Here is a 12,500-nt window from a genome sequence, read left to right as displayed (position 1 = left end):
AGTATGATATAGTGAAAATATGGAGCTCAAACTTGAAAAATAACATTAGTTTTAATCACAGGCAAAACTAAGCAATGCTGTGCATTTTAGTGAAGATGCTGTCAGTATACTAGGTGAATTCTTTGCTTGTAAGGTACATCAATGAGGTCTTTATTACAGTTTAGTAAGAGACTTAAACTGCACTCACACATTAAAAAGATTTGCACAAAGATCTGAAGGTGGGTGTTTCTACAATTATACTGAAAGTAGTTTGACTTAAAAAAGAGCAAACAAACGGATTCATTTTTTTTTTTTTTACGCTTTTCAGCAGTTTGGATTTTGATCATTTACATGCATTAGGTATTTGTATACCAAATGATGCAGCTTTATAAGGCTAAAAATTATTTAGTTTAACTATACTGGCAATATTTTCAGACCTGGGGAAAACATTAACATTTTTTTTGCAGTCAGCAGAGCAGACATTGTTAGGGATGGAAGCAGGACCTCAGGGCAGTGCAGGCCAACGACCAGTCCCACAGAGTAGTTCAATTATGTGTGGTCTTGATTGGAGCAGACTACCCTCGCTGCAGCAAATGTATGATTCCTGTCTGTCCTTGGAGTTCAGAGGTCCTTAACCAACTGGATCCCTCCCACAGAAACAAGTTCCCCGCTGTTCTTACCACACAGCTGGCTCTCGACAGGAGGTGTGTGACTTTGTTAAAGCCCAGAACTGCTGGGAACAGCTCCAGTTTCTTGCAGCAAGCTCTTGAGGAAGTTCACAGCGAGGAGTGGGCACGACGGAGTTCTGACGGAGATCTGACAGACTGTGAGTTTCACAAAGAGAGATGTGCCCTGACACAGACAGAAGTGGTTTATCAGCAGCCACCGCCATTTTGCCCACTACCTCTAGCACAGTGTTTTGAGACCGTCCATGCAAACGAGATCGTGAGTCACCTTGAGGAGCTAAAGGGTGTCATAACCTCAACCGATGGTAACATCCTGAAGCTAGACTCTACCAAGAAGGTAAATGTATATAAAAGGAGGCAAATGCATGTTAACTTCACCTGATGTTCAGTAATTATATCTGATTATAATGTGTGTGTGTGTGTGTGTGTGTGTGTGTGTGTATATATATGTTTTTATATAGATCACTAAAAAGCTAGCTGGTGGCATTGCGGACACTGCTACTTGGATGACAAACGTTGGCAATGAGTTTGGCCAAGTCCTAAACTGTGTCTTAACCACTGGTGAGGGAGCTGGCCTAGATGACCTGTGTCAGGGCATCGTAAAGCGATACAAGGATGCTGGAGAGCCGGAGCCAGTTGTAATTTACGTTGACAGGGACTGCTGCAGCGAGACAGGTTTGTTAACATAAGTCTTCACCTAATAGGAATGCAACCATTTCAGGCATGTTTTTTGGAAAGTGAATTTACATGCCATCCCTAGGTGTTTGTTATAATTTTAGAACCATGTGTAAAATGATGCCTTGTTTCTCATCGGTGTAGGCGTGACTCAAGTTCTTACCTGGTTTCGACCATGGAAGGTCACAGTGCGACTTGACGTCTTCCACTTCATGCGGCGGTTCACTGCTGGTCTTACAACGGAGCACCATCCACTGTATGGCACTTTCTGCTCCAAGTTGTCCAGCTGTATATTTGAATGGGACCTCGTCTTAAAGAGGCAAAAAGAGCTACTGGAACAAACCAACTTGTTGCTAGTTAGAGTGAACAACACCACAGTGTCTTCATGGTGCGTTGGATTTCAGCTTGCTAAATTGGAGTAGTTTAGTGTACATAGCAAATCTCAACTGATTTGTTTTTATTAAATATTCTTTATGAATGTTTTCTGGGTAAAGCTGCCATTTTAAAAGCAGTTCTGCTCTTATCTAACTGAAAATGTTTGTTTTTCTTTCCCAGGCTTCTTGACAGACAGAGAAGAACTGACAGGGACACCTTGCTACAAGGGGTGGAGCTTCCCCAGCCTGTTGGTTTGGCAAAGGAGCCACTGCCAAAGCCTAGAGAGCTCCCATCTGCACCTGATGAACATGGACACGTTGCCATTGAGTTCCAGGAGCCTGAAAATCAAGAGGGTGAGGCAGTTATCTGCCAACGTAAATATGCTCGCACTGGAACTGCAGTGTCTTCTATTACACACACAGACACTGAGCTTGGAAATTATTAAAAGACAGCTGATTGAATGGTGTGCATTAAGAAAATTCATAGGAAAGCTGTTTAATGTATTATATCTTTATCTATTTATCTTTCAGCTGTCTTTAATGTATAAGAAAATTCATAGGAATGTTCTTTAAAATATTATATCTGTATCTATATCTATGTCTATCAATCAGCTGTCTTTAATGTATTATATCTATATCTATTTATCTATCAGCTGTCTTTAATGTATTATATCTATATCTATTTATCTATCATCTGTCTTTAATGTTAAAGTTTGAGTGCATTAGGTAAATTCATAGGAAAACTCTTTTCTTTTTGGAATAAATATAATTACATTTCGCATTTACATAAATTTATAAATTATATACCTATTGCATAATGGAATTATATTAATAATGTATATGTTTGTGTGTGTGTGTGTGTATGTATGTATGTATGTGTATATATAGTATATATAATATAATATATATATAGGTTTACCTGTGCATTGTATGTGTTTGGTTGTCATGCCATAGGTCATGTTTTTTGTATGGTTCTCCCTACCTCTTATATTATTTTTTTGTCTACTATTGTGTTTTCATTACTTCTGTGTTTTTAGATTTTCCTTTTGACCCCTTGCAACTTGTGGCACAAGCATTTCACTGTATTGCAAAGTATATGTGACAATAAATATAACTAACTAACTTATATACGTATATGTTCTTTACATTATATTCATGTAACATTCTATTACACTGTTTGTGGAAGTGTTTATTATCCTTATATGTAAATATGTATATATTATTAAACTGCATTAATTTATTAACTGTTTATTATAGTTGTAATTATCATTTAAAATTAGATGAATACAAATAAGGAATATTTAATGTGAATGTTGGATTAAATTTAAGACTTTTGAATAAAACATATTAGTAGAAATACGTGTTGTCTGTTTTATTTCAGCTGTACAAAAATTATATGAGAAAGTGTTTTGTTATTAAGGGAAATGTGCATAAAAGAGCCAATCAGCAATCGAGTTCACATGCAGGTCAATCTCGATTGGCTGATTATTCTCGTGACATTCTCGCTGAACTCGGGAGAACATCATCTACTATCCGGAGATTAAAGGTAACATTAAGTATTATTAAATCACAAATTCACGACTCTAGTTTTAACCTATTTACCAGACCTTAATTATATTTTTTTTGGGAATAAAGTTTAAGAGGTCTAAACTGCCGCAGTAAGGCAAGTTCACATAAGATTTACCTGTGACGGTATGCTAACGTTAACGTAACTCTCCATGGTTTTTTTTTTGAGGGGAGAAATGATTGTTTAACCCCTGATAATAGATATCCATCATAAAATATGTCGACCTCCCACCCCAGATCCAGATGTTGTTTTGTTCCAGGTGCAGATGTTGTAATTTATTGTCAATACTAGTGTTTATGAACCATGCTAGTATTTGGTGTGGTTATTTTACGGTTGCTCTGGTAAAATAACAACTGTAGTAATATAATTACATTACGTTACCCAACACTGTACAAATATTTCTACAAAAACTTTAGATTATTATACAGTATTTGTTGCAGTGGTAACACATATTTAACACAAGTTTACATTGCATGTTGTCAAAACAGATGTTCAACCTCAAAAGACAAAATTCTACTCTTGCAATTTTGAAGACTGTTTGAAACCAAGCAGAGAGAGCAACCATTGACTAGCATAATAGGAAAAAAAAATACTATGGTAATCAATGGTTGCTCTCTCTGACAATATTCTTCCACGATATTTTTCAGAAATGACCAAAACAGGGAAATCCAACGCCTATTGGAATGATGTGTGCCATAGGTATGCCCAGGGAACCTTCCAGTTCACTACAGGCAAAAGGCCTGGAAGCAAACAATGGAAGGAGGCCCTGGAGCGGATTGATGCCTGTCCCCTACAAAAGGGAAATAAGGTGGACCTGTTTGGCAGGCATATAGTGTGCACTTGTGGGTTCCACAAGGTAGGTGTAAGATATAATATATCAAAGGCATGATAAGTTCCTGTATCATGTAATAGACTATTTTATTGATCATCCACATATCTGTTATCTGAGTGCACAGTTCTGCAGAATAATTGATGAAATTATTTAACATGAATAGTATGGCCTTCTTTTGTTTCTAATCTTTAAAAACGTTTTATCCCAGTCAACAGATACAGGGCCTAATGTATTGGTAGGCAGCAGCAGCACAGTGGCAGGCAGCAGCAGCAGCAGCACAGTGGCAGGCAGCAGCAGCACAGTGGCAGGCAGCAGCAGCACAGTGGCAGGCAGCAGCAGCACAGTGGCAGGCAGCAGCAGCACAGTGGCAGGCAGCAGCAGCACAGTGGCAGGCAGCAGCAGCAGCACAGTGGCAGGCAGCAGCAGCAGCACAGTGGCAGGCAGCAGCAGCACAGTGGCAGGCAGCAGCAGCAGCACAGTGGCAGGGACATCACAAGAAGAACAAGGAATTAAGTGTTCTCTCTGTGGTGTGGTTGTGGAGGCAGAGAAGTTCTCAGAGCACCTCTCTGACCACCATGCTGAAGAGAAGTGTGACACCTGTGGGGCCAGGGTCCAGGGTGCTGTTGGACTCCTCCAACATATTGAGTCCAGCCATTATGGGGCCCTGTTGGCTCCACGTTTCAGCCCTTTAAAAGATCCCACACCATCTCCGTGCCCCTCACCATCTCCACGGCTGGTGCAGACACCAGTGTCTCCATCCCTGCGGCCCACTGTATCCTCACACCACTCTCCAGCCCTACAGCCCTCACCACCACCACCTTCACGGCCAACTCCATCCCGTTGGACAACTCCATCCCCACACCACTCTCCAGCTCTACAGCCTCCACCAACATCACGGCCCACTCCACCGAAGTGGTCCACTCTGTCCTCTCGGCCCACTTCATCTCCACGCCACTCTCCAGCTCTACAGCCTCCACCACCACCACAGCCCACTCCATCCCAACGCCACTCTCCAGCTCTACAGCCTCCACCACCACCACAGCCCACTCCATCCCAACGCCACTCTCCAGCTCTACAGCCTCCACCACCACCACAGCCCACTCCATCCCAACGCCACTCTCCAGCTCTACAGCCTCCACCACCACCACAGCCCACTCCATCCCCACGCCACTCTCCAGCTGTACAGCCTCCACCACCACAACAGCCCACTCCATCCCAGTGGCCCACTCCGTCCCCAAGACCATCTCCATCCCCTCACCACTCTCCAGTTCCACAGACCTCACAACCATGGCGCTCTACATCTTCGCAGCCCACTCCATCCTCACATCCAGCACCCTCTGTGCAGCCCACACCTCTGCCTCAGGCTGTAACTGATTGGGAAAGCTTTCTTCCCAGTCAGTTCAAGAGAGTCCTCCAGCCAGCAGATTGGGTATGGATTGCCAAGTGCCTCTATGAGCCCACAGGACAGCTCAGGCAGAAGATCAAGGAGAACTGGTTTTATCCACCGATGCAGCCCAAGCCATCTCCTCCTGAGCCTGGGTGGTACTTCAGACAGAGGATGTTCTTGTGGGCACCAATGAGGATGTGGGGCATTCCTCTTAAATGCCAACAGTGTGGCCGTAAGATGCACCACTCAGGGATCTACCCAAAGGTCAGGGAGGTGATCGACATGGGTAGTCGCTATTGCCTGGTGGGTGGAGACTATCCACGCTGCAGTGTATGCAGGCTTCCAGTATGCCCATGGAGCCAGGACATCCTTTTACAACTGGATGTGGCACACAGGACAATGTTTCCAGCAGTGCTGACCTCTCAGCTAGCCCTGGACAAGAAATGTGTGACCTTCCTCAGGCCAAGGACCAGTGGCAACAGTTCTTCCTACCTCCAGTCAGCAGTAGAGGAAGTCCACAGTGAGGAGTGGGCACGACGGACCATCCAGTACCTCTCTGACTGTGAGCATAATTTGAAAAAGGTTGCCCTGGTCCAATCTACAACGGCACCATCCTTTCCTGCACCTGCACCCTTCAGGCCGCTTCCACTCGCCCAGTGGTTTGAGACTGTCCACTCCAATGACATCCTCAGCCATCTCGACGAGATGAAGGGGGTGATTACATCCACCTATGGCCGAATCCTAAAAATGGATTCTACAAAGAAGGTACAATACATGAAGGTCTCAGCATGAGATTTTATATATATATGAGTAATGTACCATAACAAAAAGAAGAAAATATATAATTAAGCCTGTTAGAATGTCTTTATGTTTCTTTATGCTTATTTTTCAGATCACCAAAAAGCTGGCTGGGGACATTGGGGACACAGCTGCGTGGATGACGAACATCGGCAATGAGCTCGGCCAGGTTCTGAACAGCGTTCTGACAACAGCTGAGGGTGCAGGACTGGAGGAGCTGTGCCAGGGCATCGTCAGACGCTACCAGAATGCTGGTGAGCCAGAGCCGGAGGTCATCTATGTTGACCGGGATTGCTGCAGTCAGTCAGGTGGGATTTTCAGATTACTACTTTATCAAATGTGACATTGGACCACAAAACCAAGTCTTAATGGTCTTTTTGGTAACACTTTACTTGAAGGGGTGTGCTTAAGACATGTCAAGAATATGGGCAAAACAGCTCTAACGATTGATCAAACTATATATATTTTTTGAAATTGAACAGTTATTGTTAATGATTAAACACTGAAACTTTTTTTACCATTTCAAAATAATCCATTAAGGATTTGTGTTTAATGTTAAATACAGGAGTATGTGCTTATATTTTCTGTTCCATTGATTTGCGCATAGTGTCAAGGAAACTATCAGTACTTGGAAACTAATCAATATGCATGAAAACACACCCACTGGAATCAAATGTTTCAGGAACCAAATGTATTCTAACACCATCTTTTAATTAAAATGTAGACATCATCTGAAAGGCAAGCTCATTCAGAGTAAATAAGCTTTCCATTGATGTATGGTTTGTTAGGATAGGACATTATTTGGCCCAGATATAACTATTTGAACATTTTCAATCTGAGGGTACAAAAAAATAGAAATATTAAGAAAATTAAATTTATCAAAATTAAGTCCTTAGCAATGCATATCCACTCACAAAAAAACTTTGGTATATATATATATTTATGATAGGAAATTTGCAAAAAATATCTTCATGGAACATGATCTTAATATTAATAATAATTATATTAATTTTTCTCATAAAAGAAAAATCAATAATTTTGACCCATACAATGTATTGTTGGCTATTGCTACAGATATTCCGGTTCAACGTATGATTTTACGTGGTTCTGTGGTCCAGGGTCACATGTGCATTGCAATATATTTTACAAATGTTAATAGTGGTTGTAATTATTATTATTATTATTATTATTATTATTATTATTATTATTATTATTATATCAATGTAATGTAATTGTAATTAATTATTATGACTGAAAAATATGTTGAAATACAATCAAATGCATGCTTTTTGCTAATGTTTTCCCCCTCCACAGGTGCACCTGCAGTGCTGAATCTTTTTCGGCCATGGAAGTGTATTGTGAGGCTTGATATTTTCCATTTCATGAGGAGATTTAACTGCGGGCTTACCACAGAGCACCACCCTCTCTATGGTACCTTTTGTTCCAAACTTTCCTCCTGTATCTTTGAGTGGGATCAGGAGGATGTGAAAGAACTTAAGGTGGCCAAGAGAGGGGAGTGGAAAAACAAGCATGGTGGACAGGCTCCCACTGAGGCGCAGCTCATAGCCACCATCAGCACCGGTGAACTGGTGAAGCACTGTAGGCGGCGGACACGTGGGGCTGAGGAGATACGGGCCATGATTTCAGGGCTGCTGGAATCGGTCTGGGAGTCAACCGACACTACAGGGCTTCGCCTAGTTAACCCTGACAGCATGCAGCATGTGTGGGAGATGCAGAAAAAACACCTCGAGTGCATCCAGGACCCTCCACATGTTGACTTATACACAAAGACGGGGACACTCCAGAAGGGTGGCAAAGTACTAAATGTGCTTAGGTGTGGCAGGGGGTCATCCTCTCTGGAGAGTTTTCACCGTCATCAGTGTTCCTTCATTCCTGGTAAATGTTCTGTAGGTTGTTAAGTTGTAAAGATTGCTATAGTGTCACCATTATAGTAGTAGAATCCTGGGTACTACCTGGATTTGGCTTGCTTTCATGGAATTTACAACAAGCTATTTGTCTTATTATTCTATTTCACTGTTCTATAACTGTGTCATTAAATTTGTATTTCCTCAGTTTAAAATAATTACTGACTGAATATTTGCATTTTCATTATTAGGATGGAGATGCAATGCATTGCACACCCAAATGTATATGTTGGAGGGGGCCTCGAGGTGGAACATGAGCCGGGCAAAAGAAGCTGTAGCTGTGGTGGGGGCCTCAACCCTAAGAACATTTGATGTTTCTTTAATGTCTCATCTAAACAACCTGAGCCAAAGGGTCCTTGGCTCTGCTTTGATGCCTGAGTTCACCCCTCCAGGAAAGCCCACTGGTAAGATATCTCTCAAGGAAATGCTGAGCATTGGAGCATTCCTCTCTCTCTCTCTCTCTCTCTCAATCATGTGTTTGTTTGTGTGTGTGTGTGTGTGTGTGTGTGTGTGTGTGTGTGTGTGTGTGTGTGTGTGTGTGTGTGTGTGTGTGTGTGTGTGTGTGTGTGTGTGTGTGTGTGTGTGTGTGTGTCCTTTCCCCATTAACAATGTGTTACAAATTATTGCAGAGGAGCGGATTGCTGTTGAATACTTATTGGCCCAGTCCAATAAAGGTGATCAGCTGATGGCAACCAACAGTGACATGACCGAAGTCCCCTCGGAGGAGCCCGAGGATGAAGGCGATTATGACAGGACTGTGTGCAATCCAGCTGACCTTAGGGCTGGTGAATCTGACCCTCCATTAGCTGTCATGGAGGCCCAGGTGACCAGTCCTGTAGGGGAGACTGGACCCAAATCCCCTGATGAGGAGGTCGGTGAGGATGAGGCGGATGACACGGCACATCCTAGCACATCCGGCCAGGTAATGTTGCTATCCTGTAATATCTTTTATTACAGTTTTTCTCCAATGGTTTGGCTCATTTCTTGAAATAGAAATTACATGTTCAAAACAACATGGACAAACCTACAAACCAGTTTAAGAACCAATGAAGAAAAAATTTAAAAAGAAAAATGTATCTGCTGACATGTGAAAAACATATTGTCAACAATATGTACAGTTAAAATATATGTATAATGTGAACTATTTACTCAACACTGTATATATTTATTGGACTTGCTTATTTTCTCAATTTTCAGAGTGTACGTTGTGATGCTAGAGGTGTCTTGGGCTGGGAGGCAGTTGATGCCTTGGCAGCGTACCTGGTTGGCCTAAACCGTACAATCACTGCCTTGTCATTGCAAGAGGAGGCCGAAATAGTCCGTCTGTACATGGCTTTGAATCCCATGGACAAAGTGCCCTCGAAATATGGTAAGAGGGCAAAGAAAAACACCTTGACAGGACCATGGAGAGCATCCAGGAAGCCAAGCGGTTCTGCTCCAGGACAGCAGGCAGCAGAGAGGTAATTTAACAATTTGAATTGTCACTAGTTTATATTTTACACAGTATACAGTCCAGATTATATCACCCTTCTTTTCCATAGACTGTTCATGACTCATGGGCAGGCGGCTCAGGACCCTGAAGTCCACCGGGTCTGTGAATGTGTTTGCTTACGACTTTTCAAAGAGTTTAAGCAAGCACGGAACAGGCCCAAGGACACAAGTGGAAAAACTCTGCCAATTCCTCAATCTATTGTAGCAGTATACAGCCACTTAAAACAGCTTCTGGAGGACAGCAGGGCAGTTCTAGAACAGACTAACCTGGTTCTGGTCCCAATAAATACCACTACTGTCTCCTCATGGTGAGTCTTATTTTGTGCTGTACTTTTATACAATCACAGTAGCATATCAAGATTGTACTTGAAAAACCTTCCTGTACATGTTTCTTTTAAAAATTAATAAAAGTTAAGACAATGGGCTTTATATTAAGTTTAGTTTATTGAAACTTTATTAAACCAGGCAAGTCATTACAGTTTTTCTGAATTTCTAAAATACATTCTTGTAGCCATCGCTAATTTTCTTAAAACATTAAACACAAATCCAAATATTCAATCTAAATTCACACAAACAATTGCTTCTAAACCCTTTCACTTGTACTCACGATCATTTTGCATTGAAAGCATGTGCCATAATTTAGATATATATTAAGATGGTAGAATGCACTTTTACAGATGCCTACTGAAATGTATCACTAATTTAAATTATTTCTGTAGCACATTTCAATAAATTAGGGCAATAAATTTAAAACCAATTTTAATAAATTACTTGAATTTCTCTTGCAGGCTCCTAAGAAGACAAAAACGTGCAGACAGGGACATGCTGCTGCAGGGTACTGAACTGCCTAATCAACTATACCTGGCAAAGGAGCCGCTTCCTGAAGTGAGAGACCTTCCAGCTGCTCCTTTACAACATGGGCATGAGGCAATGGTTTTTGAGGAGCCTGAAAATCAGGAGGGAAAGGCATTTGTTCGCAAACGAACCTCAAAAAGGTGCCCCCTGCCCACCCCTCCCCCTGGAGCAATTCCCATATATCCACCAGCAGCAGACTTTGCATCCTACCCACCCTTTCCCAGCTACCCACCAGGTCTACCAGTGCCTCAGCTCCAGCCTCCTCCTCAGTTCCAGCCTCATCCCCAGTTCCAGGACCCAGCCCAGTTCCAGCCTCCTCAGTTCCAGCCTCCTCCTCAGTTCCAGCTCCAGCCTCCTCAGTTCCAGCCTCCTCCTCAGTTCCAGCTCCAGCCTCCTCAGTTCCAGCCTCCTCCTCAGTTCCAGCCTCATCCCCAGTTCCAGCCTCCTCCTCAGTTCCAGCTCCAGCCTCCTCAGTTCCAGCCTCATCCCCAGTTCCAGGACCCAGCCCAGTTCCAGCCTCCTCAGTTCCAGCCTCATCCCCAGTTCCAGGACCCAGCCCAGTTCCAGCCTCATCCCCAGTTCCAGGACCCACCTGATAACCGACTACCACAAACTGGTCCCCCTACTCAGCCCAGGCAGCGTACCTGGAGGCAGCAGAAAGCTGCCCAAGAAGACGAGGAAAGAATGGCTAGGGGTGAACCACCAAGGAAACGCCTGACAAAGGATGTTTACCACTACACCTGCAAGCACTGTGGGCAATCCAAAAACAAGACAACTGGCCACACTCAGTTGAAGGGCCGGTGGTACTGTCCAGCTTCAGGCCTCTCTGTGGCTCAGTGGAAGGAGAGTGTACAGGGACCTCTTTGAATTGCTTTATATAGCAGTTTTATTATATATTTTATTACATTTTTATATATTTTTTATGTTTATATATTTTTAAATGTGTTTGCTGTGTGGTGTGTTGTGATGTGAACCTTTTGTTTTTAGTTGCTGTGTTTGCAATGCTTAATTTGCACACACACAAAAAAAAAAAAAAAGGAAAAAAAAAAGAATAATACTTGTGTGGTGTAATAGTTAAAATAAAAAAACACACAAAAAACTCTTGTGGTGTAATGTAACACATCCATCCTTTGGGTGGAAGATTCCAGGTGCAAGTCCTGGCAAGAGTGTGTGGTGTGTTTAGCAGAATAGTATTTTTTATTATAGTATTTATACATATTGTCACATTAAGTCCACTGGAGGCAAGGTTTAGAACCCAAGTGCAGTCTTTATTAGAGCAACCTTAAATCCAAAACATTAAACAACAGGTTAGGCTTGGCATGAAGCAGAACATAAACAATATACTCACTAACAGTGGGTAACAACATCTATTACACATGGCAAACATGAGGGCTAAAATACATAGACTAATGACTGGACAAGGGACACCTGTGAACAATGATCAAACAATAAACCAATGACATGACAGAACACAAAACAAGGGAGCACATGTCAGGATCACATGACAAACCAGGAAGTGCATGAAAAAACATGACTGTGAACATGATACCTCAAAAACATGAAACATGAACCAACACCAAAACACCCTCTGACACATATATTATATTATTTCTATCTATCTATCTATCTATCTATCTATCTATCTATCTATCTATCTATCTATCTATCTATCTATCTATCTATCTATCTATCTATCTATCTATCTTTAATGTTAAAGTTTTTAAATGTATAAATTATATATATTCATGCGTATATATATATATACATAGACACATATGTTATTTACATTATATTTAAATAAACTTTTATTAAACTATGTGTGGAAGTGCTTATTATCATTAGTATATGTAAATATGTATATATTTTTATTATTAAACTGCATTTGTTTGTTTATTATAGTTGCAATCAATATTATTTAAAATTATATTAAT

At 41.7% G+C, this 12,500-nt stretch overlaps 2 protein-coding genes across 5 annotated transcripts in view; both read left to right on the top strand.

Annotated features, from left to right (window-relative positions):
• LOC137047569 (uncharacterized) overlaps window positions 1-2,837 on the top strand; it is a 4,512-nt gene extending 1,675 nt beyond the window's left edge. For 2 of the 4 annotated variants that reach the window (XM_067425339.1, XM_067425347.1), the window contains 4 exons: window positions 447-1,002; window positions 1,127-1,340; window positions 1,485-1,728; window positions 1,896-2,837. In XM_067425339.1, coding sequence (XP_067281440.1) covers window positions 577-1,002; window positions 1,127-1,340; window positions 1,485-1,728; window positions 1,896-2,160 — 1,149 coding nt within the window. In that variant the 5' untranslated portion in view covers window positions 447-576 and the 3' untranslated portion in view covers window positions 2,161-2,837. Of the gene's footprint in view, window positions 1,003-1,126; window positions 1,341-1,484; window positions 1,729-1,895 lie in introns of all 4 variants that reach the window. The other 2 variants (XM_067425365.1, XM_067425357.1) reach the window with 2 other exon arrangements.
• Window positions 2,838-5,620: 2,783 nt separating this feature from the next.
• LOC137049487 (uncharacterized) overlaps window positions 5,621-12,500 on the top strand; it is a 21,287-nt gene continuing 14,407 nt past the window's right edge. Inside the window, exons 1-7 of the mRNA XM_067428014.1 lie at window positions 5,621-6,265; window positions 6,393-6,606; window positions 7,613-8,194; window positions 8,853-9,145; window positions 9,421-9,683; window positions 9,765-10,022; window positions 10,503-11,418. Coding sequence (XP_067284115.1) covers window positions 5,621-6,265; window positions 6,393-6,606; window positions 7,613-8,194; window positions 8,853-9,145; window positions 9,421-9,683; window positions 9,765-10,022; window positions 10,503-11,418 — 3,171 coding nt within the window. The remainder of the gene's footprint in view (window positions 6,266-6,392; window positions 6,607-7,612; window positions 8,195-8,852; window positions 9,146-9,420; window positions 9,684-9,764; window positions 10,023-10,502; window positions 11,419-12,500) is intronic.

This window comes from Pseudorasbora parva, chromosome 2, assembly GCF_024679245.1.
Source record: "Pseudorasbora parva isolate DD20220531a chromosome 2, ASM2467924v1, whole genome shotgun sequence".
Classification (NCBI taxonomy): domain Eukaryota; kingdom Metazoa; phylum Chordata; class Actinopteri; order Cypriniformes; family Gobionidae; genus Pseudorasbora; species Pseudorasbora parva.
This window is presented reverse-complemented; position numbering and strand designations above follow the sequence as displayed.